This window comes from Neolamprologus brichardi, chromosome 3 (assembly GCF_056152115.1).
Source record: "Neolamprologus brichardi isolate AB-2024 chromosome 3, ASM5615211v1, whole genome shotgun sequence".
Classification (NCBI taxonomy): Eukaryota; Metazoa; Chordata; class Actinopteri; order Cichliformes; family Cichlidae; genus Neolamprologus; species Neolamprologus brichardi.
Genome location: NC_142106.1, coordinates 7,529,673 through 7,555,852, shown reverse-complemented (window position 1 = coordinate 7,555,852; position 26,180 = coordinate 7,529,673). Strand labels below are relative to the sequence as shown.

The window sequence follows — 26,180 nt, the reverse complement described above, 5'->3', positions numbered from 1 at the left end:
CCTGTACTTCGAGATTTCTGGTAGTTAGAATGACTCGGGGGTGTTGATTCATTTAAACTAACATAATCATCCTGCTGCAACCAGGTTTCTGTAAGGCAGAGTAAATCAATTTGTTGATCAATTATTAAGTCATGTACTAACAGAGACTTGGAGGAGAGAGACCTAATATTTAATAATCCACATTTCACTGTTTTACTCTTTGGTTCAGATGTGGATACTGTATTGTTCTTTCTTTGTAATTGTTTATGTTTAATTTGTTTGTTGCTGGTTTTTAGTTTGTTTTTTGTCTGTTTGGGAGCTGACACAGTCTCTATGGAGATGGGTTTTTGGGGGGGTAGCAGGAGGAGAGAAGCTGCAGAGAGGAGTGTAAGACTGCAACTCTGCTTCCTGGTCCCAACTCTGGATAGTCATATTTTGAGGGGTTTAATAAATTTGTCCATATTTCTAGAAATGAGAGCTGCTCCATTCAAAGTGGGATGGATGCCGTCTCTCCTAACAAGATCAGGTTTCCTCCAGAAGGTTTGCCAATTATCTATGAATCCCACATCATTTCTGGGACACCACTCAGACAGCCAGCAATTTAAGGAGAACATGCGGCTAAACAAGTCACTCCTGGTCTGATTGGGGAGGGGACCAGAGAAAAGTACAGAGTCCGACATTGTTTTGGCAAAGTTGCACACCGATTCAATATTGATTTTAGTGACCTCCGATTGGCGTAATCGGGTGTCATTAGTGCCAACGTGAATTATGATTTTACTGAATTTACGTTTACCCTTAGCCAGCAGTTTTAAATTTCCTTCAATGTCGCCTGCTCTGGGCCCTGGAAGACAATTGACTATGGTTGCTGGTGTCTCTAGCTTCACATGTCTGAGAACAGAATCACCAATTACCAGAGTCTGACCCCCGGCGGGTGTGTCACCGAGTGGGGAAAAACGGTTAGACACATGAACGGGTTGGTGGTGTACCTGGGGCTTCTGTTTAGGACTATGCTTCCTCCTCACCGTCACCCAGCCACCCTCTTTCCCCAGCTGCTTGGGGTCTGCTGGGTAACAGCTAACGGGGCCTACGCTATCTTCGGCTGCACCAGCTACAGGGGCCTGGCTAGCTACGGGTGAATGAAGGGTGCGAAGCCGAGTCTCCAATTCAGTAATCCTGGCCTCCAGAGCTGCAAATATGCTACATTTGTTACAGATATCATTACTGCTAAAGGAGGCCGAGGAGTAACTAAACATCTGACACAATGAGCAAGAAAGTGCAGGAGGGACAGGTGAAGTAGCCATGGTGCTAACGAGTCGGCTACAAGCTAAGCTAAGCTAGTGAAACAGTACAGAGACAGTGAGTGAATACTTTGGCTATAAATTAGGTAGTGAGTACACAGAAAATGTGCTTCGGATCAAGCGCGTGAAGATTATACTCTGAAAAAAGAATGTATTTAAAAGTTGTTAATTAAACTGCTAAGCAAATAAGCTACTCAGAAACACCACTGTGTTTGAGCAGGAACAGGAAGTGATACTCTACCGCAGAGTGAGCTAACACCAAGTGACAGCGCCACCAAGAGTGACACCATACATCAAACAAACATCAACAACCAGGAAGCAGCTTCACCTCTGATCACACACACACTCAACTCTACTCACTCACCTGGAGGATCAACAACAATCAGATAAACAATGTTAATGGGCTCCCATGAGTGTTTTTCTGCCATGCTGACAACACACATGTATGCTCCGGTGTCATTAATCGTCACATCCTTCAGAATCAAAGACACGTCTCCATCCTTCATCTGTCTGTCCTGCAGATCCACCCGGTTCTTAAAAGATGGATGCTGGGAAATTGGAACAAATTGACCATTCCGGTATGAAAGGACATTTCCTGACTTCAGATAAGCTTTGTTCCACTGTACAACTCTGATGTTGCTGTTTGGAGCTCGACATGGGAGAGTGACGTTCTGTCCAGACTCAGCTGTGAGAATTTTGGGGTCTGAAAGAGGAAACAACAAAGAGCAGAGAGGTTAAAGGTCAAAGTACAATTATGTGGCTTCCTTTGACATTTGAGTTTTTAGTCATGCTGGTTTTCATGGACCTCTGAACATCCACCAGGTAGGGCTGTTCGATATAACGATATATATCGGATGTATTAAATCTAGTTCTTTGTATTCTTCAATGGCCAAGAAAGACACGACTCAAAGTGGTCTAACTTAAAAAATTATCTTTAATTTTACATATTCCGGAATATGGAGACTGAGCAGGCACGCAGACACGCCAGCCGAAGTCTCAGGCAGAAAACAGGAAGCCTGATTATTTATATTCTTCCTCTAGACGTCACACACACTTTACGTTTCGATCAAACACTCTACTTAGTTTCACTCTCTGCCTGCAGCTCCTCATATTCTACAAAAACATGCAGTTTCCTGTCAGCCTGTGACCTAGTCAAGTCTGGGCCTCTCATAGAACAATCTAATCAGCAAATAAGTATTAACATTATATATTTAAATCCCAACAGATGACAATATAAAAAGTTCTATCGTTTCATATTACTCTATCCCTTGCTTCGTGGCGTCGCAAAATAAACTGTTTGCGGCAATATTTTTTTCATCGTTTTGATGGTCACTGTAGAATTAATTTCTTAAAGTTCTCCCTTTCTCTTATATTTAAAATAACCACACTACAGACAGACAAGCGACTGCTTTTATGTATTGTCGTTAGCAACAACACTCGCGTGCCTCCGCCTGTTTGTTTTCCACATAAACCTTTTACAATAAAGCTGAAGATCCTATTGAGATTTTTCAAAATAAAATGAATCACATGAAATAGTATGCAGAGTGTTTACGGATGAGAAGCAAAAAAAGACCCGTCAGGTGCTAAAAAGTAAACCTTAGAATCTTTTCCCAGCAGCACGCTGTGTAATAAACACTGACAAAGAAAAAAGTAACCATTTCAATGTCTACAAATGTATAGCTTCATGCTTCGGTCAAAACCCTTGACTCCAGGTACACCCAGCTGAAAACACCCAGCAAGTCGAGTTGATCCGAGATTCACTGAATTTACAGAAAATGTAACATTTTTGGGATACATATCGTTGTCAGGACAATAAATGTCTTATATCGGGTTATCAGATTTTGGTCATATCGCACAGCCTTACCACCAGGTCACCAGTGACCCACAGGGTGAATTTTAGCCTCTTGCTAAACATGCAAAGTGTCAGAAACTACAAGATGTTAGCTTCCACAGAACAAAAACATGTGCTAACATGTGATAAAAGTGAACATAGTCAGTGAGAGAAAGCAGCCCTCTCATTATAATAGGGCTTTGGAGCTTGATGTCACGGGGGTGGGTGTGGAAAGGATTTTGGCCTGATCCACCATTTTGGGGGTCTAAACAAAGCGCAAGCGAAAAAAGGAGCGATGGCACACACAACAGCCATGGTTCGTTCTTGCTGTGTGGTCGGCTGCAATGTTCGATCGCACGACCAGCAAGAGAATACGCTTGAAAAGGGTTTGTCTTTTCATTCTTTCCCAACCTGGAAGCAACACGAGGCAGCTCGTGTATCGATGTTACCAAACTAAGGCATCTGGCCTGGATAACAGCTGTGAAACGAGCTGATATCCAGTTCTCTTCCATCTCCAAATATCTGTTGGTGCTCCAGACATTTTCATTCCAGTAAGTTCTAAATATGTTCATATCACTCTTTATAGCCTATTAGTTTTATTTTCGATGCGCTCTGAGCTCATAGCAAATTAGAACAAACATCCTACTGAGTTATTTTGCAGAACTACCTTCTATTTATAGAGTTGCTAATTATTTTGTATTATTGCAGCAAACCAGCCAATGAAATGGATTAAACATTGTGACTGGGTTCCAGCGCTACACAAGGGACCTGCTTCAAACATACCACCATGCCAATTAGATTAGTTCTTCTATGTGAGGGTGAAGAGGTCACCCTTCTGGATAAGATGGTGAAGGTTTGCTGCGTTTGTTGAACAGTGTGATAATAAAACCATGGAAAATGAAACTTGCTCCTGTTAAATATTCTTAAGTCTTTTGCTGTATAAATAGCGGTATCTTTTCAAAAGATACAGTAAATAAAGTAATGTTAGTAGTGGGTGATATCATGTAAACACTGTCATGATTTTATGTAAACATTTTGTTATTTGTAAACTATAAATGACATGGATTCTACACTGTAACTGATGTGATGTTCTACAAAGTGGTTTTAATAAAAAAAAAGAGGCAAAAATTAGTTTGTTTCTTTATTCAACTTTTGAACAGTGGGACTCAGTCAGTACATATTCAGTAAATGCAAATTAGACCCCTAGATAAAACATTATGGCATTATAGCAGTGACAACTCCTCCACAGCAGCAGGTGGGATTTTTCTTTTTTGAGGACGGCTCATTTTACCTTTCAATACGGATGGTCTGTTTATGTTTTGATCAAGAGCCTTTTTTTGGGCAGCTGAAGAGGAGAAGTCATTGCATTCATGCATTGCGGCGTGACGTCAACTCCAAAGCCCTATATTATATTATGCAAATGATGGACTGTCAATGCTGGTAGAAAACAAGCTGCAGAACTACATCTGTGGCTGGTCAAAACAAACAACTGACATGGGCCTAAAAATCCACCAAGGCAGGAAGAGGTGCCCCAGCGAGCTGAGAAAAGGGCCTCACATTGACCAATACTTTTTAAGAAGTAAGTAAAATCAGTTGATTGACGCCCAGAGGCAGGGGAACTCCCACATTCCTCAGGGTATCAGTACCCCCAAAGAAAGTTCAGTGTCGTACAGACCATCCCATAGTCTCCAGATTGGAGCTCAGTCAAATTCAGCCAGTAGCAATTCCCAGTATAGAGTCTACCCGATCACACCCAATATCAGGCCCAATTAAGTTACTAGCATGGAGTTTAGCCACCAACAGCTTGCAACACATTTCCCTATAGATTTAAGCCAGCCACAGTCAACATCATGTTACATCCCAGAGCCCATCCAGAAACAGCTGACAGAATCTTCCAACACTGAATCCAGCCAGTCACTACCAGCAAAAGAAAGGACAATGGAAGGTAGGAAAGCTCAGATTCTGTTGCCCAGATCCAGTGAGAAGAGAGAGTGGGAAACCATTGACTCGAGAGAAAGGGAGTTGGAGAACCTGGGAACCATCATCTGCAGCTATGGTGCTGAGAGATTTGGGGAAGAAAAAGACATAGAGGCAGCAGAAAGGCCCTTTAAACCAGGTAAAGTCTAGGAGACAGCGGAAAATTGACAGGTTAGTGAAAGAGAGAAGACAACTGAGGAAACAGTGGAGGAGGGCCTATGAGACAGAAAGGGAGGAGCTTCCTGCCCTGCAGGAGGAAATAAAGCAACAGCTTATTAAGTTGCGAAGATCAGAGCTCCTAAGACAGCAATGTAAGAAGAAAGAACTTGTAGAAAGAACTTTTCTACAAAAACACATAGACATTTAAGATCTACCATAGAACCAAGTCGCCCAGAGCTTATCTTTATATGATTACACACTGTACTGGCATTCTAAATGGCCTGTATTTGTATAGTGCTTTTCTAGTCCCTAAGAACCCCAAAGTGCTTTACACAACCTGTCATCCACCCATTCACACACTGGTGATGGCATTGTAGCCACAGCCACTCTGGGGTGCACTAACAGAGGCGAGGCTGCCGGACACTGGCGCCACCGGGCCCTCTGACCAATGGGTGAAGTGTCTTGCCCAAGGACACAACGACCGAGACTGTCCAAGCCGGGGCTCGAACCGGCAACCTTCTGATTACAAGGCAAACTCCCAACTCTTGAGCCACGATCGCCCCCACATTCTGGGAGCATTTTAAAGCCCACATTTTAATAATATGTATGCATTAAGTCCATAGTAACTACATAAATTGCAAAAAAGTGCAATAAACTACAAAAAATTGAAAATCATTTTAGTTTTTTAACATATATTTCTAGTTAGAGAAATTTAGGAGGTTTATCCCTCAAAACTGTTAGCATAAAGAAGTTGCACAAAATAGTTTCTAACCACAAGAAGTTTATTTTGAGTGTCTTCATAGTTTTATTTTTGAGATACACCAATTTTTATATACTGCAGGAAGCATCAAAATAAACTATTTCGAGCAGTGTAATTTGAGTTCTAAGCATCCCTGTAACTATACATAAAAGAATCAAGTCAAACATGACTTGTATAGGCTAAACACCAGTATAGGCTTATGAGGCCCCGAAAATAAAAAAAATTAAAAAAAAACAACTACATTTTCCGTGAAAATGAAAATGACATCACACCGGCTTTGCCAGATTAGCCTGCTGAACATGGAGGGAAATATCTTCTTCAGTGTCTTGGCCCAAAGACTATCTACTTTCTTGCAAAGAAATTACTATGTTGACACATCAGTGCAGAGGGCCGGCACCTTGGGTTTTTCGGAAAGTCTGGAGCATGCCAGTGTCATCTGGCACCAGATTCATACTGCCAAGAAAGAATGAAGAAAACTTCTGGGAACTGGAGCAGGAGCAGGCTGCATGATTTCCGCTCTGGCATTTATCATGGCATGGAGTTGGTCATGTGGGCATCCCAGTCTTCTAAGCATACGTTCACTGACCAATAAGGGACCTTTCATCCAAGACCTCCTCTCTGACTGTAAGTTTGACTTTTTCTGTTTAACTGAAACCTGGCAACAACCTGATGACTTTTGTCAGCTAGATGAATCTACTCCTCTGGGGTTTGTTTACTTCTCTAAACTTCGCTGCTCAAGTCGTGGGGGTGGTCTTGTGATCATTTTTTGCCAGAACTTGAAAGTCCTGCCAGTGAATGTTGATGTTGATGTTGACTTTTCCTCCTGTCTTGAAGGCTTTGAATTCAAACAGTTTTTTGACTTCCCCACTCACTTTAAAGGGCACACCTTGGACTTGATTTTCTGTTCTGGTCTTACTCCCTCGAATCTTTCTGCTGATGAAATTCCCATAACTGACCATTTCCTCCTTTCATTTAACCTCACTCTCTGCTGCTCTTTTACCAAGCCAACCCGTCTCATCTCGTTCAGCAACATCAAGAACATTAATATGGACATTCTCACTACCAGATTGGACAATATTCAGATTCTTGGAGCAGTAACATCTCTCTAGCAAGAGGCATTTGTAATTGAATGTCGAAAAATGGTGGTGGAGGATGTGTGTCAACAGGAGGAAACAGCCAGATATACCAGAGCTGTAGCGTTGGCCAAGCCGGGTCCAGGATGAATCTGGAAGAAATCTGGGGAATGGAGGCTAATAGGCTAAGTTTCATCATCCGAGCAACATATGATGTGCTGCCTTCCCCCATAAATCATAAACCCATCTTGCTCCCTGTTTACAGTCCCAGCAACACTCAAGCACATCTCTGTTGGTTGTAAGACTAGCCTTACTCAAGGCAGATACACATAGAGACACAACCAGGTCCTCAGAAGTCAACCCAGGCAGGGCCATCTGGGATGAGGGTGTCTAGTGATAATAGCCCAAACACCGAATGAATCTAAGGTTCACTACTGATGATGTGTCCTAAAATTTTAATATTATAATCTAGGTCAGATTTCTAATCCCTAAATCTAACCAAGGAAGGTAAAAGGAAAAATAGCAGAGTAGCTTGTGATAAAATACCAAAACACCCTGTGAAGGTGAGGCACACAACGGTGCGTCCCGCTGGTAGAGTTTCTGGTTCACGTTTCCTCATAGCAGCCATCCCTCAAGACTTTCTCCATTTGAAGCAATGCATTATCAGGGATTGTAACATCCAATTCTTTTACTGAATAAGACACTGTGAGTCTCTGCATGCTGCCTTTTCTGTAGCTACAGCTGTTTGTATACACTGAACAAAAAGCTTTGTAGCTGTATACTGACTCCTGAAACTACTTAGCTTATTAAAAATGTGTGCGTCTGTAGTCTCAGTGACTACAGCCTGACTCTAAAGCTGAGTCTAAAGCAGAGTCTAAATGTCATCAGATGAAGTTTGAGATTGTGAGAAAGTCTCTGACTGCATTCATAGATGTGTCCTTTCAGCTGCTCGCTCTGATCCAACCTTTGGTCTCTAAGAAGAGGCTTCAGGGAGATGTTTGCTACGTTGGACTGTAGGACCATCAGAAATGTGTGCAGTAACAAAACAGGCAGCACTGAAAGCAGCTCTAAGTGTTTGTGTTGTTCAATGATTTGTGCACAACAACAAAAATGGGACCTCTCTCATCCATCAGTCACCATGTGGACATTTTTCTGACACACTTTGAAGCTGATGGATGTTTTGTGTCTGCACTAAGTACGTTTTCACAGCTATGGCACCGGCAGGATTCACTTTCACAGACTCACAACCACCAGCTTCACCCCTCCCCTCCCCCTCCAGCTGTAGCCTTTAACATTGAGTTTCCCCACACATGTTTACAGACGAGTTAGAGAGCAAGAGAAGAAGAGACGGATTCATAAATGTCTTTGTTTCTGCTCTAACCTTACCCAAACAATGCTGCTCTACAACTCTAGACTACCAGCCACAAAGACAACAGCTGGAGAAACATCTGTCTACCTCTGACATCCACCAGCTCATCCATACAACAAACACACATCAACAACCAGGAAGCAGCTTCACCTCTGATCACACACACACTCAACTCTACTCACTCACCTGGAGGATCAACACGAAGGTGGATGATGCTGAGTTTCCATGAGTGTTTTTCTTCCACGCTGACACGACACACGTATGCTCCTTCATCTTTAATTGTCACATCCTTCAGAATCAAAGACACGTCTCCATCCTTCATAAGTCTGTCCTGCAGATCCACCCGGTTCTTAAAAGATGGATGCTGGTTTTCTGGAAAAAAGTGCTGATTCATGTACAAAAGCACATATTCATCTTCCAGGTCAGCTCTGCTCCACTTTACAACTTTGATCTTGTTAATTGGAGCTCGACATGTCAGAGTGACGTCCTGTCCAGGCACACCTGTGATGATCTTCTGGTCTGAAAGTGTAAACAACACAGAGCAGAGAGGTTAAAGGTCAAAGTACAATTATGATCAGAATGATTGACTTTAAATATTTTGTTTATTTCCTTTGACATTTGAGTTTTTAGTCATGTTGGATTTAATGAACCTCTGAACATCCAGCAGGTCACCAGTGACCCACTGAGGGGGAATTTTAGCCTCATGCTAAACATGCAAAGTGTCAGAAACTACAAGATGTTAGCTTCCACAGAACAACAACATGTGCTGATAATAAGTGAACATAATGTGTGAGAGAAAGCAGCCTCTCATTATAAGACACTGTGAGTCTCTGCTGCCTTTATGGAGCTACAGCTGTTTGTGTACACTGAACAAAAAGCTTTGTAGCTGCATACTGACTCCTGAAACTACAACACATCACACTGACACACACATTACACTTCTTTTCTCTGTCACAGCTGGATTACAGATGTTAAGTGTCCGCCCAGCTTTGTATGTCCTTGTCACACCAACTGGACTAATATGAAAATATTTGTTAGATAATATTGTTAACATGTCAACCAGGCTCATACATTCTATTCCTCTTTAAGCATCATTTGCTTTTTAACATCTAAATCTCATCAAAAGGCTGAAACAGGAAAGTCAAACAGAGGAATACACATGTTACAGATTGTAAGCGTGTTATCTGCGTGGTATTTTGCAGCTCTGACACTCAGATTGTTATAAATGTCTGAGTCTGTTGGTATTGTCAATGACTAACAGACAACCTGAGTCTAAAGCAGAGTCTAAATGTGATCAGATGAAGTGTGAGGTTGTGAGAAAGTCTCTGACTGCATTCATAGATGTGTCCTTTCAGCTGCTCGCTCTGATCCAACCTTTGGTCTCTAAGGAAGAGGCTTCAGGGAGATGTTTGCTACGTTGGTGTCACAGGCAGACCGTGTGGAGAGGATAGAGGACCCATGTGCAGACAGAGGCCAGGAGACAAAAATAGACTTAACAAAAGACGAGCCTTTATTAAGGGCTGAAAACTCCTGAAAAAAAACAAGGCTTAACTGAGGGGAAACCTGAACATAAACTGGGAAACTACGACTATGACTTTGACTTTAAACTATGACTAGACAACATAAAAACTATGACTTATTTTGACTTGACTGGGAAACTGTGAAAAGAGGTAGGAAAGATAATACAGCCGATGCGACACTGAACAAAGGAAGACCGAGGACTTAAATACACACATGAGGTGATCAGGGGAAGTAAAGACACATGAGGACACAGCTGACCAAAATGAAAAATAATGACACAGGGGAAAGTAAAACTAACTACATGAACACAGAACACAAAATAAAACAGGAAACATGAAGACTTAGACACTACAACACAAGCTTAACAGACCTAAAACACATGGCAGAGTAGACAAGAACCCAAACACAGAAACCAAGGAGACACATGATAAATAATCACAAACCTAAACATCCACTAAACCCTAAATAAGAATAACACGCAAACTTATAATCACCAAACTAACATGAAAACTTCAAAAATTACAAAAATAAAACTCAAAATGCTGGCTCAGAGACCGAGCCTGTGACAGTTGGATCGTCCTACTCAATACTCACTTACCTGGAGGATCAACACTCAGGTAGATGATCGTGAGCTCCCATGATATTGCTTCTTCCATTAAGACACCGCATTCATATCTTCCTTCATCATTAATCGTCACATCCTTCAGAATCAAAGACACGTCTCCATCCTTCATCTGTCTGTCCTGCAGATCCACTCGGTTCTTAAAAGATGGATGCTGGTTGGCTGGAACAAAGTCACGAGTCCAATAGAAAAGAACATTTTGTGACTCCAGGTCAGCTCTGCTCCACTTTACAACTGTGATGTTGCTGTTTGGAGCTCGACATGTCAGAGGGACGTCCTGTCCAGACTCAGCTGTGATGATCTTCTGGTCTGAAAGAAGAAACAACACAGAGCAGAGAGGTTAAAGGTCAAAGTACAATTATGATCAGAATGACTGACTTTAAATATTTTGTTTATTTCCTTTGACATTTGAGTTTTTAGTCATGTTGGATTTAACAAACCTCTGAACTTCCAGCAGGTCACCAGTGACCCACTGAGGGGCAATTTTAGCCTCATGCTAAACATGCAAAGTGTCAGAAACTACAAGATGTTAGCTTCCACAGAACAACAACATGTGCTGATAATAAGTGAACATAATGTGTTGTAGCTGTATACTGACTCCTGAAACTACAACACATCACACTGACACACACATTACACTTCTTTGTGTCTGTCACAGGTGGATAACAGATATTAAGTATACCCAGATATACCCAGCCTTGTATGTCCTACACATACAAGCTGGACCAATACAAAAATTATCTATTAGATAATACCATTTAACCACCATCGCCCTCCCCAATCCTGACTCAATGACCTTCATCAGACCTCTCACCCCCCTTTCCTGCCCCCTAAAACTCAGAATATACACTCAGGATGTGAGCCGATTGTTTCAAAAACAGAAGCCACGGACCAGATGGTGTTTCACCCTCCTGCCTCAAAACCTGTGCTGAGCAGCTGGCTCCCATTTTTACCCACATCTTCAACAGATCCCTGGAAATGTGTGAAGTTCCCTCCTGCTTCAAACCCTCCACCATCATCCCGGTCCCCAAGAAACCCGCCATTACAGGACTGAATGATTATAGACCTGTCGCGTTGACGTATGTGGTCATGAAATCCTTTGAACATCTGGTGTTAGCCCATCTGAAGGACATTACAGGCCACCAGTTGGAGCTTCTGCAGTTTGCCTACCGGGCAAACAGGTTGGTGGATGATGCAGTGAACATGGGGCTGCATTACATGTTGCAACGCCTAAACCGCTTGGGAACTTATGCCAGGGTCCTGTTTGTGGACTTTAGTTTGGCTTTTAACACCAACGTGCCTGAACTTCTCTCCTCCAAACTCTCCCAGCTCAGCGTGTCACCAGCTACCTGTCAGTGGATCACCAGCTTCCTGACAGACAAGAAGCAGCAAGTGAGGCTGGGGGAGATCACCTCTGAAACTCGGTCCCTCAGTATTGGTGCCCCTCAAGGATGTGTCCTCTCACCACTATTGTTCTCCCTCTACACTAACGACTGCACCTCCAAGAACTCAGATGTTAAACTCCTAAAGTTTGCAGATGACACCCCCGTCATTGGCCTCATTTAAGATGATGATGAGTCTGCATACCGGCAGGAAGTCGAGCGGCTGGTACTCTGGTGCAGTCAGTAGTCAGAAGTACAGTCTTCCACAGGAGCTGCTGATCCAGTTCTACACTGCTTTCTAACATCTAAATCTCATGAAAAGGCTGAAATGGGAAAGTTAAGCAGAGCAGTACACATGTTACAGATTGTAAGCATGTTATCTTCTGCTGCTCCGACACTGAGATTGTTATAAATGTCTGCGCTTGTTGGTATTGTCAATGACTAACAGACAACCTGAGTCTAAAGCTGAGTTTAAAGTTCGTGCCTGGTGTCTCCTTCACACACAGACAAACTGAATCCAGATGAAAATAATCCTTCTGTACTTCTTGTTATCTCGGAGAGAAACTCAGTTTAGTTCAATCTCACCTGCAGAGACGAAGACAAGGACAAACAGCAAAGTGCAGCAGAGCAGCGCAGTGCCAGCAGCCATCTCTGTGTCAGTATTTGTGCTGATCCGACTCTTAGTTTGTTCTTAATGTCTGAGTCTGTCGGAGTTTTCAGTCAATAACAGAGCCTGACTTTAAATACTGACTACATCAGATTACATTTAAGCTTGAAATAAAGCTGAAAGTCTGCTTTGAAGAACAGATCTGACTTTCAGCGGCTCACTCGGACTCTGCAGTTTGTGGTGCATTCAAGAACCTCGGAAATCTCGGCTGTTTGGTGAACTAACAGGCCCACGTGACCCGGTGACGGTCACAGTGTAACATCTGCCAGCTCAGTGTAACCAAACATCGTGGCGTTATTTGTGTCTGATCCGCGATGAAGCTTCTGCTGTGGATATGTGTTATCTCCTTAATCTCACACTGTGCGATTTTTGGCCCATTTTGAGCCGATTTTTGAGTCGTGCGACCGTTTTGGCGATCGGCCCGATTTTGGCCTTCATCGTGCGTCGTGCATCGTGTAGTATACGTGGGGTAACGAGAAGCGATTAACACCTCACGACCAGCTCCCGATCATCAATCGCTTGGTCGTGAGGGTGTCACCGCAGCTTCTCACACTGCGCACGCGCAAACACAAATGTCAACGAAAAAGACGGAGCAGCACGGCAGTGCAGCGTGTGATCTGGACACAAGCGATGGAGGCACTTGTAGAACTTTGGAAAGCTCATCCGAGCCTTTTCGATGTGGCCTCACAAAATCATCACGACCACAACAACCGTGAAAATAGTTGGATTTACATTGCTGCTCAATCACAGCTGCCTGATCATGTTTTTCATTATTAATTTAGCAAAGTTGATGGCGGTGGTGTGCGTGTCGGTGTGACTGAAAGACAGAGAGGGAGAGCGAGCGACAGATTTTCTGTTATAACCAAGGGCGTAGATTTGGCATGGACAGAAGCCGAGTGAAAGCCGTGCACAACAGCAGCACTATTAGTTCTCTCAGTCTCAGAGCAGCATTTCTAATTTTGATTGAAACTGTCAGAGAAAACGGCAGCCTCGAGCAAGCCAGGATATTAGTTTACAGAGGCTGTTAGAATTATATGTCTAACGTTAAAATGTTGGTGACACAATAAATTCATCCTAATGGCACTGACATATTCATAGGGTTACTTTTTGAGACAAATATCATGAGGTAGTCATGATTTTGCAAATATTCCACCTTGTAGTGCAGTTTGCACAAATTGTTTTAAAAATGCACTCACCCTACAAACATTACTGACGAGTCAAGATCTGCACAAATTGACAGAAACACTGAAGCAGCTGCACATTTTATTCTTATTGTCATGTATGTCCTATTTGTCAGATGATAGAAGAACCAACACAAAGCTCAGAGAGTAATGGTGACACAAGATCACAGGTGGAATTGGATGATGACTTGTTGGTTCATGACTGTATTTGAAGCACATGTGTGACTGCATGTATTTGAATGTCTCACTGTTATTCATCAGGTGACAGAGGTGAAGAGGTGAGGTCACAGGTGACTGACTGATGATTTGGTGCTATAGATTAACTAGTATTTATTAAATACTAGTTAATACTAAATAATTATTAACAATTGTTAGGCTCCTGATGTAAATTGATCATTGGTGTATATTTGACAAAGAATCTGAATTGACACGTCTCACTTTTTATATGGCACAAATCAATGTGTTATTTTATCAGGTAGCAATATGTCCTAGTGCAGTCAGAGGGGAAGAGCCAGGGCCAAAGGTGAGGCACATCAGGCACATAATAATAATTTTAATCTGAGGATAAAACACATGTACTGAGGCTGAAAGAAGCTTCAGTGCTCTCAGAAGACTAAAAAGATGGGTAAGGTTAACAATGACACAAATGAGATTAAACAATGCTGCTGTGTGTCCACCAGGAGAGACTGGACAGTATAGATGTAAAACAAATATGCCAGCAGTTTATCTCAGTTAACAAGAGGAGAAGGCATGTGTTTGGCTCCTTCACATAGTGGACATTGAGTTGTTGTGTGGGGCACCAGTAGCCCATGTCTGTTGCTGTAACAGTAGTTCATGTTTAGAATAAAAAATCTCAGCTCAATGAATTGATAGGAGCAATAGTGCCTAAAATGTTGCATAATTTTGCTGAGACATATTTTACTTAGTGGTAATCTTAGACGAGTAGTTTTATGGACAAAAAACACCAGGTCATTCAGTGTTCCCTTAGTGCTAATGTATAAGAGATGTTGGTGTAACTGAAGTAATGTTGTTAAGTCCTTAAAGTCATATTCTTTTATTGTCATGACTGTATTTGAAGCTATTTTTATTTTTGTATGATTCCTGATTTATATGGAATATGGCTGAAGTAAACTAAAGCCTAAAATACTTAGTCATTTGTTTAATAGTAATTTAACATTATATAATTCAAAAGTAAAAATATGAATTGTAATTTTAAATGGTTTAAAAGCATGTAGAATAGCAAATGTAGGCAAGTATATTTCTCCTTTTTTTTTTATCAAGAAGCAAAGACAAAAAGGAAAAAAAAAGAAACAGGGCAGGGTTTGGTGGTTGAATCATCTGTCCCCACCAATGCCACAACCAAATCTACGCCCTTGTTCTGGCACATTAGCTTTAGCACACACATGTACATACAGTGACATTTATACCTTCTCCAGAATACTGTATATACTATGGCCACAAGTTTGCATCATGATTCTTATCCAGAGTCCTCTCCTTATTATTTACTCCTGGTGCTATAAGTAATAAGGATAAGTAATAAAAATAAAATATATTTATGATCATTATTATCAGCATCGTTTATTTGTATAGCAATTTAAGAACACACCAGGCAGACCAAAGTGCTGCTCAGCTTGAAGGTTATTCCTAAGCATCGGAGCCACAATTGAGAACGTTCTGGCAAGATCTGAGAACTGCTGTTCACAAACGCTGTCCATCTAATCTGACTGAGCTGGAGCTGTTTTGCAAAGAAGAATGGGCAAAGATTTCAGTCTGTAGATGTGCAAAGCTGGTAGAGACAGACCCTAAAAGACTGGCAGCTGTAACTGCAGCAAACAGTGGTTCTACAAAGTATTGACTCAGGGGGCTGAATAATTACACACACCTCACTTTGCAGTTATTTATTTGTAAAAAATGTTTAGAATCATGTATGATTTTCGTTCCACTTTTCACGTGTACACCACTTTGTGTTGGTCTTTCATGTGGAATTCCAATAAAATTGATTCATGTTTGTGGCTGTAATGTGACAAAATGTGGAAAAGTTCAAGGGGGCCGAATACTTTTGCAAGCCACTGTAACAGTGCTGTTGCTGTGATAATTTTATGTGGTTTACCTTGCAGAGACTGATACAGCTGTGGTCTACCCAGCAGTGAGAGATGACGATGTCTGTTATGGACAAACAGAACAAGGAGACCCAGGTACAACTGCTCTTTATCTTGGGACAGAGCCAAAAACCATTGATGTTTTGCATGAGGAAAGATTTGTTGCATTGATTTGTGAAACATAGGACTCAGATGCAGGACGGTAGAGGTTTAAAAAAAAAAGAAGTCAAAAACATCCGAATCTAAAAATTTAATTTAGTCCAAGAAAAGAAAAGTAAAATCCAAAAAAATCACAAAAGAAATAAAAAAATATACACTTGTCACCAGATAGAAGGGAAGGTTATTTATTTATTTTTCCATCAATCCATCCATCCATTTTCTTTCGCTTATCAGGGGCTGGGCCGTGGAGGGAACAGCCTGGGACCAGTAAGGTGTTCCCAGGAGACACCTCACCCAGGAGACATCCTTGTTAGATGCTTAAACCACCCGTACAGCATCCACATCACTGAAACCACAGCACCAATCTGTCTCGCGCTCACTTCTACCCTTTCTTATGAACAAGACTTGCGTGAGTAACTCATCCCTGACCTGAAGTGGGCTCTTCACCCTTTTCTGGCTGAGGACCATGGCCAATTCACATATTTGGTGGAGTGCGCTGGAGACCAACATCTTATGAAGCCAACAGAACCGCATCATTTGCAAAAAGCAGAGAAGAAATTCTAAGACCACCCGAGTGGAAGCCTTCTGCCACTTGGCTATGCCTAGAAACTCTGTCCATAAAAATAATGAAGAGAACTGGTGAAAAGAACAGCCCTTAGGGAATGAGTCTGTCTTATACAGCCCTAGCTCTTGTATAGCTCGTTGTATAAGGATCAAACGGCCCATAGCAATGAGCCAGACACCTCATACTCCCGAAGCACCTCCCATAGAACACCCAAAGGGACATGATCAATCAAACATCTTCTCCAAGTCCACAAAACACATATAGATGTGTCCAAAAGTTGAATCTGTTCATCTGGGCTCTGAATTTTCTCACTTGTCCAGTGAGAACACGACACAAGCTGCTGGATTCTGGACTTCCATGTAACTCCAGAACGTGCAGACACCGGTCAGATTTGACTAAACTGACCAAGATTAACAAAAAGCCATGAGCACTGAGCAGCAGGGCTTTAAGGGGCTCTGCAAAGAGGTCTGACACAGTTTACGTGACACTGTTTTGAATTGTGATTCAAATGTTACTGTTGTGTAATGTGAAGATGAATCTCCCTCTGATTCCTCCAAGCGCTGTGATTTCACCTTTTTTATTTCTTTTATACAACAAGATCAGGATTTTGCATAAATATGCTGATGACTCTGATCATGTGACTTCTTCAGGGTCTGAAATCTGTCATTTTTTACTTTTTAAATTACATGAGTAATTTAAAAAAAAGCCAGCAGCAAAAATCAAAATGAACACATGACACAAACAACACCATAAATATAAGAACCAAGACGTTAAACTGGAGTCTGAAGCTGACAGGGAGCCAAAGCAGAAGCTTTGAAAGATTCATGAGAGTGAGTTAAAAACATCGCAGCAACATTTTGGACAGAATTGATAGATTTTTTTTAGTCAAACAAGAAAACTGATAATAGTCAATAATCCAAGGAGAGCACATGAAAGCACAGACGAGCATCTTCTGAGACACAACAGCTTCACATTGTTCTCATTTGATGCTGCTGATGTAGTTTAGCCTGAGTTTCCTGCCCGTGTGTTTGCTGTCAGTGTTACGAATCCTGAGGCTGTCTGTTCAGTCAGTGAAACACCAAACACAGATCAAGCTTCTTCCATGAGCCACACAGAGGAAACACTGAAGCAAACACAGACATGGAGGCACAGAAACACCAAGAAAACCAAAGGATCACCACAGAGAGAAGAACATAACAGAATCAAAGTGAAACTACAAACATTCAGAATAACAATGAGTCCAAAGTGTGAGGAGGTCTGATGTTCCAACGGTGTTCAGGCTGAGAATTATTAACTGCGATGCTCCAGTTTGACCTAATGGTGGCAGTGCTGTCTCACTGTTATACAGGAGATAACAAGTGAAAGCATCACGAAAACGCAGATATTTTATTACGTCTTTGTGACGTCATGACAACGTCAGCCTGATGTCTGGTTGGTTTTTCAGTTTTCTAGTTGGTGTCATCAGGTTTGTTCTACACTGTGGATGCTGTAACTTATAACACTGCCATGATGTTTACTGTGAGTCTGGAGGTTTGGTTATAGTGAACCTGCCTCCTGATGTTTATCACATATTCACAGCAGAAGCTTCATCACAGATCAGACACAAATAACGCCACGATGTTTGGTTACACTGAGCAGGCAGCTGTTACACTGTGACCGTCACCAGGTCACGTGGGCCTATTGGTTAATCAAACCGAGGGGGAGGCTTCCGAGGTTCTTGAATGCACCACAAACCGCAGAGTCCGAGTGAGCCGCTAAAAGTCAGATCTGTTCTTCAAAGCAGACTTCCAGCTTTATTTCAAGCTTAAATGTAATCTGATGTAGTCAGTATTTAAAGTCAGGCTCTGTTATTGACTGAAAACTCCGACAGACTCAGACATTTAGAACAAACTAAGAGTCGGATCAGCACAAATACTGACACAGAGATGGCTGCTGGCACTGCGCTGCTCTGCTCCACTTTGCTGTTTGTCCTTGTCTTCGTCTCTGCAGGTGAGATTGAACTGAACTGAGTTTCTCTCCGAGATAACAAGAAGTACAGAAGGATTATTTTCATCTGGATTCAGTTTGTCTGTGTGTGAAGGAGACACGAGGCTGGGTGGACACTTGCTTTCTCTCACACTTTATGTTCACTTATTATCAGCACATGTTGTTGTTCTGTGGAAGCTAACATCTTGTAGTTTCTGACACTTTGCATGTTTAGCATGAGGCTAAAATTCCCCCTCAGTGGATCACTGGTGACCTGCTGGATGTTCAGAGGTTCATTAAATCCAACATGACTAAAAACTCAAATGTCAAAGGAAATAAACAAAATATTTAAAGTCAATCATTCTGATCATAATTGTACTTTGACCTTTAACCTCTCTGCTCTGTGTTGTTTCCTCTTTCAGACCAGAAAATCATCACAGCTGAGTCTGGACAGGACGTCACTCTGACATGTCGAGCTCTATATAATTCCATCAGTGTTGTAAAATGGAGCAGAGCTGACCTGAGAGATGAATATGTGCTTTTGTACAAGAATAAGCGAATTGAACCAAACGACCAGCATCCATCTTTTAAGAACCGGGTGGATCTGCAGGACAGACAGATGAAGGATGGAGACGTGTCTTTGATTCTGAAGGATGTGACGATTAATGATGCTGGAACATACGAGTGTCGTGTCTTCATGGGAAGAGAAACAGACTCATGGAAACTCAGCATCATCTACCTTCGTGTTGTTCCTCCGGGTGAGTGAGTAGAGTTGAGTGTGTGTGTGATCAGAGGTGAAGCTGCTTCCTGGTTGTTGATGTGTGTTTGTTGTATGGATGAGCTGGTGGATGTCAGAGGTAGACAGATGTTTCTCCAGCTGTTGTCTTTGTGGCTGGTAGTCTAGAGTTGTAGAGCAGCATTGTTTGGGTAAGGTTAGAGCAGAAACAAAGACATTTATGAATCCGTCTCTTCTTCTCTTGCTCTCTAACTCGTCTGTAAACATGTGTGGGGAAACTCAATGTTAAAGCCTACAGCTGGAGGGGGAGGGGAGGGGTGAAGCTGGTGGTTGTGAGTCTGTGAAAGTGAATCCTGCCGGTGCCATAGCTGGTGAAAACGTACTTAGTGCAGACACAAAACGTCCATCAGCTTCAAAGTGTGTCAGAAAAATGTCCACATGGTGACTGATGGATGAGAGAGGTCCCATTTTTGTTGTTGTGCACAAATCATTGAACAACACAAACACTTAGAGCTGCTTTCAGTGCTGCCTGTTTTGTTACTGCACACATTTCTGATGGTCCTACAGTCCAACGTAGCAAACATCTCCCTGAAGCCTCTTCTTAGAGACCAAAGGTTGGGTCAGAGCGAGCAGCTGAAAGGACACATCTATGAATGCAGTCAGAGACTTTCTCACAACCTCACACTTCATCTGATCAGGTTTAACTCAGGCTGTCTGTTAGTCAGTGAAAATAGAAACAGACTCTCACTGGTTCTCAAAAGAAATCAATATTAAAATGAATATATAATCAGATCCTCATTTGCAACAATATGGATACCATCATGTCATGTTTGGTTCCTACAGCTGAGACACAACTTCACAGACACACAACCCCTCCCCTCACTAACAGCTGGATCACTGTCACAGGTGACACACTCACCTGTCTGTGTTTCCGCAGGTTTCAACATTCACAATGTGACGACAACTTAATGACTGTTTTGCTTTATTTTAGACAAACACACCATTGTTCTTCTCTCTGTGCTGTTGCCCATTGGGTCAGTCTGTTGCGGTTCTACTGGTGTTACTGGTTCTGCTGGTGAGACTATGTGTTTACAGGAAACTTGAAGGTTTTTACATATTCATTCTTATTCATTGTGGTATTTTGTTTCCATTCTGTGGTCATAATTTGGTCCATTTAGATTCTTAAATCATAAAAGTGTTTACTTCAACTCATTTCAGCAGATGGAGAAGATGACATCACCAGTGTCATCACATACAGTGTTGTGAAATCATCAACAACCTCCAGTCAAACACATCAGAAATAGAGGTTTGTGTGTTTTCCTTTTCCCTATTACCTGCAATCCTCCAGTTTGACCTCATGGTGGCAGTGCTGCCTCACTGTTATAATGTTTTATAGATCATGTGCTGATGTCAGCAGAGTTAATATGTAAATCTAGTGCACTATATTAATCTTTGTATCAGTGTGAAGTCACATAATTTTGCACTAAAAAAAATAATATTTTAAAAAGCTCAAACAAAGAAAGTGTTCATGTCCTCCAATGACTAATATATTGCTTTAAAGTCAAAGTTAAACCTTTGACCTTTGTATTTATTATCTTTACTCACATGATTGGAGCAGAACTGGAAATCTTTGGCTTCTATAACCTGTAAAAACTTCAGATTTTAAGATGTTTTCATGCAGTGTGTGATTTTGTGACACTTTATGGCGTCATTGTGACGTCGTATTGAAAAAATAAACTGTGTGTTGTTCAGCTCTCTTTGTGTCCTTTCATATCAGATATTAAACTCCACATGGTTTCTTTACATTAATTTTGAAAGTCAACTTTGACCTTTGGCCCTAACAACAAAGGTCTACACTGCTAACACACAGACAGACAACATGACAGTGGTTGTGTGTTTGTTGTCACGGCAGCAGCAGCCATCAGTGACACCAGCACACAAAAGCAACACAACAGCAGGTTCAAACACTCAAAGAGCTGCATTACATTTGAATGTGTGACTGGTTGGCTGAGCTGTTTGATGTTATGTGTCAGAGTTCAGCTTCACATGTTTGAAATAATGACACATTTCTGGGAGCAATAATGACAGAATAAGGAGCAGGACAGACGATGACGACCTTCTTCTGTTGGACATGTGCACATCAGTTATATGCATTGATCCAGTGCTGTTTCACAAGTACACACACACAACAGGAAGCGGTTACTGCTTACAGATGAAGGTTATGTGGAGTTAACATCTGATTTACTGTTGACTGGTTTCATCTGTGAAAACAAATGAACAAACTTCTTTTGGCTCTCGGAGGAGGCGGACACACTTTTTCTCCTCTCCCTTATCTTCCCTGCTAATGTCCTTGTCTAGTCTCGTGTTTTTTGTATTACTTTCCCTGGAACACTCTCTCAGTCTGTTTCAAAGAACAGCTTTGAAATTTTCATGAGTTGTTGCAAAAGAAAAATTACCATCATAATCCGGCTACCCCTTCAGCGCCAGCCGTGGGCTCAAGGCCGGAGCCGAACAAAAACACCCTGATAACGACTGTGTTTAGTCTGTTCCTTCCCATTCCATGCAAGCCCACCTGGGTTGGCTGGAAGACTGTTTACTTAGCCTGGCAGGGCGAAGGACACTGTCTAAGCTGAACTATAGACACGCACACACATACATATACTGATACTGATAAGCACTCACCGACGCATCACCCTCCCTACCCCGGATCCAACGCCACCTCCAACGCTTACCTCCCCTCTGATGTGGACATCGGGTCAGCTGGAGGCGCAGTAAAAGATTGCAGCGGTCCCAGATCAGATGTACACACTGGAACTCTTTCCCATGTTGCTGTCTGTGTTTATTGTGCTATGGTGTGTTGATATCTGTGCATTCCTGTATTACCCTTTTGTGTTACACATTTCGATGTTTTTTTCCTCGTTACCTAGCCTGACCTGTCTCCCCAATGTGATGTTTGTGTATTGTATGTACGGTCGACAAGGTCTGTCATCTCAGCTGTGAGTAAAAGACCTGCAACTGACAAATAAAGGTTATCTCATCTCATCATCAAATCAAATCAAATGAATTGAAGACTATCAGACTTTATCTGACGCAATATAAAGAAGAAAATCACCTCCATCACAAAGAGGAATTGTACTCAGTTACTCTCCTGTACTCTCATTACAGTCATGTGATTTCCAGGAAGTGCTGCAGCGCTGCATGCTCTCTCTCCCTGCAGACTACTTTCTGCTGCTCGTCTTTCATCAGTTTTATTTCTGCTTTGTTATGTTAAGATTTATGAGCAAGCAGAGTGAGGAATGGGGTTTTGACACACCAGTGTTCCCCATTCTGGGGCTGGAGGCTGGGAGAAGGACTCCAGCCATCAGGTTGGGTTCACCCCAGGTGGCTGCTTGGGTGCTCGGTGAGCACTTATTATTATTTATTATTTACTGTTATTTATGCATATGTTGGTAGTTGCTGTGGTTTGCCTACTGTGTTATTCCTTCTTTTAACTTTCTCCCTTATGTTACCACCGGCTCAAAAGCTGCAACATAAATAAGGAGACGAACACCAGAATTTCAGTGAAAAGAGGTTTTATCTTAAAATGCAAAGCAAGTTGGCTAAAACAGCTGGTATCACCCAGCAATGTTCCCTCTAAGCTGCGCACAGAAAATCTGCGTTGCGCACAAAAAAAATCTAACCTGAATTGAAATTAAAATTAATACTTTAACAATTCTGTTTTGCAGTGTTAGTCAGTAAGTGACTTGCTGCTCCTGTATGGGATTAGAACGATGCCACCTTATCCCATAGTCCAGACAATAATGCGATTCACATTCGTATATACGCAGCTAATCAACGTGGTTGACAGGCTATGACAGCGTCCTTATGTGCCGACACCGGTGTTTTAGCTAGCAAAGCGGCGTGGCTGATGTGGAGTGAAGCCATGTTAATGACAACGTGTACAACCATTGGAGATGTGAGCAGGACAGACGAACAATTGACGGAAAAAGTGTTATACTGTAATGGTCGACTTGGGAATCTAAATCTGTTTGGCATCTTTTGGCCTTCAGACAACAATTCAGATTCTTACACTGCTGAACATAAAATAAAATCTGTTATTAAAACAACAGTGTTGACCATAGTGCTTCACAGTCAGTAAAAGCATGAGACAGTTAAAACAAACAATAAAAGAGGACAACAAACAACAGGTAACAACACAACAAGCTGGACCAGCCAACTAGACAGAATCAAAAGCCAAAGTAAAAAAATAAGTTTTAAGACGTGATTTAAAAGACTGGATGGACTCGGCAGTACGAATATGAACAGGGAGGTTATTCCAGAGTCTGGGTGCCACGGATGCAAAGGCCCGGTCTCCTCTCGACTTCATTCGAGTCCTAGGTTGTGCTAGGAGCCTGTGATTGGACGATCTAAGTGCTCTGTTGGGATTGTATGAATGGAGTAGTTCAGAAAGATAGCTGGGTGCTAAATTATTCAGAATATTAAAAGGCTGAAAATGTTTCACACACACCTTTGTGGTTGGGAATCTGTTTATTGCTGCGCCACATTCAGGGTCATGTTGACTTTTCTGATGATAATCTGAGAGAAAGTGCTGAACTCGTCCTCTGAGCTGTTACAGGAACAGATGTTGGCAGATGTGTCAGTGACAGAGTTACAGTTAGAGAGGTCAGTGAGCAGGATTTCTATCAGGATTCATGTCAGAGTTATTATAATGATGTCTGTTGGTTCACACTCACGGCTGCTTTGGACTGATTCAAGGTCAAAGAGCATCAACATGTTTTCATGTTTCCATCATGATGAGGAGCAGAAACTCTGAGGATTCTCCTGAACTCCTGACTACAGTAAGTCATCCCACAGCTTCTGCTTTATATTCTCCATATTATTCAGTAAATTATAGATTATTACTGATAATCAGACACTTCTGTAGTTCATCTGTAGTTAAGTAGAAGTACAGAAGTGAAGTCAAAGTGAAAAGGACTCTGAAAAGTAGTCAGAGGTTAAAGTGGGTGTGGCAGGTGGAGGAACCCTAAGACTGAGTGTAGAGGTGTAGCGTGGGAAAATGAATCACTTAGAAAAAAGTCACAACAATAATCAGATGAAGCGTCCACACAGAAAAATCCAGAAAACCACTGGATCAGTCTGTGTTCCTATTTCTGCACTTTTTGCTTCCATAAAAGTTGAATGCTGCCTCCTCGGTACTAAAATACTTATTTTGAGGTGGTTTGTTGTTAAGTTTGTATATTTTTGTTGTTCTGTGGAGATCTTTGAAGAATGAAGACATTTAATGATTTAATCCTACTTTGTATTTACATTCATGTTACATCAGATTTATTTTTGATTATTAGTCCACCGTAGCAAAGGTCATGCTAACGTGAACACCGCGGTCAAGTGAGCCGTCATTTGTGAGCCTGTGGTCGCAAATTTTGAAGCCATCCTGATAACCTTCTCCCACCAACGATGTGGAGATCCAACCCTTGTAGATCCAATTAAAATCAAGACACTCAAAAAGATGCTCTGTAAAAGAGTAGAATTCTTGGAACAGAGTTTAATACACTGAATCATATGAACAGCAGGAAAAATACATACAGACATTTAGCAAGAGAATTACATAGCAGAAAGCAAGCAAAGCAAAACCCCAGGGTGTACAGCCTTAAGCACAGACAGCAGAGCAACACAGAGCCGGACAGAGAGTAACAGCAGAGGGGAAAAAGTGCTGGGGTGTCCTCTGGTCCCCTAATATACAGGGACCAGTATTCCCGCCCCCTGCTGCTGGGTAACTTTCCCACGCGCCCAAACACGGCTGCAGGGGTCAGGAACAGGCCAGGGTACGGGCAGGGCTCTGGCTGAGGGCCCTGCCCAAAGGGACACCCAGTCACATATTAACCTCCTAAGACCCGAACTCTTTCATGGCATGCATTTTTAATTTTTCTTTGCTATTTGGGTTGATTGGGACCTAAAGAAACAAACAAAAAAAAAGAATTACCAGATTTTTTTTTTTTACCTAATTTTTGTTTTTTGAGAAAAATGAGATCCACATATGTTTCAAATTTTGATAGAACAGTGTATATAATGTCCTCGTAAGTGGATATCAGACCCTTGTAGAGAAAAATTAAGTATTTTGGTCTAGACGTCCCAAAATGTGATGTCCACATATGTATAGAAGGTAGAAGGTCCTAGGAGGTTAATCCTAATTATTAAATCTTCACAATATATAATTTTAAAACTACATAGGTTTTTAAAACACTTCAGTGTAGTTCAAAGTGTGCGTGTGCGCGTGTGTGTGTGTGATTATATCGAATGATATTTTATTGTGATGTGTGTATGTTACCCTTTTCCCTGGGGTGGAGCAAGCAGACCACCCTGGCTTCGCAGCAGCAGGGAGGACCCGCATCCCAGATGTAGCATCGTGTTTGTAGCATCGTGTGTTAGTGTATGGGTTGGAGCAATTCCAGAGGATAGATTCATTTGCCTCTCACCTTTAGTTCATATTTAGTGATTTTGCCAAAATAAAATCTTGTTTTACACTGTTCCTCCGAGCCTCTGTGTGGTGTCTGCATCTCAGTCCTCTTCCTTGTGTTGGCTGCCCGGTTGTGACAGAACCTGAACTTGTCTGACGTTGATGCTGATGAATATGGCCACACCAACACATATTTCCTTTCAATTTGGTTTTCTACTTGTTTTCTATCTTTTTAGTTAATTAACTTATTATAATTCTCCAGTTTTGCCACCTAATTCATTATTTTCAAAGATATGCACGTAGCACAGTAACAGTATCTTTATTAATAGCTCAGGACCTGATGATAAATGTGTAAATGTGTGTCTCTCTGAGATTTACTGATA

The 26,180-nt window shown here is 41.8% G+C and overlaps 2 protein-coding genes across 2 annotated transcripts in view; one reads left to right on the top strand and one right to left on the bottom strand.

The window, feature by feature from the left end:
• LOC118456030 (cell adhesion molecule DSCAM-like) overlaps positions 1-26,180 on the bottom strand; it is a 533,233-nt gene that overhangs the window by 10,036 nt on the left and 497,017 nt on the right. Inside the window, exons 9-11 of the mRNA XM_087831802.1 lie at positions 10,566-10,898; positions 8,633-8,965; positions 1,642-1,980 (exon numbers count right to left, since the gene is read on the bottom strand). Coding sequence (XP_087687928.1) covers positions 1,642-1,980; positions 8,633-8,965; positions 10,566-10,898 — 1,005 coding nt within the window. The remainder of the gene's footprint in view (positions 1-1,641; positions 1,981-8,632; positions 8,966-10,565; positions 10,899-26,180) is intronic.
• LOC148103302 (polymeric immunoglobulin receptor-like) overlaps positions 18,568-26,180 on the top strand; it is a 796,664-nt gene continuing 789,051 nt past the window's right edge. Inside the window, exons 1-3 of the mRNA XM_087831815.1 lie at positions 18,568-18,631; positions 19,030-19,365; positions 19,400-19,417. Coding sequence (XP_087687941.1) covers positions 18,568-18,631; positions 19,030-19,365; positions 19,400-19,417 — 418 coding nt within the window. The remainder of the gene's footprint in view (positions 18,632-19,029; positions 19,366-19,399; positions 19,418-26,180) is intronic.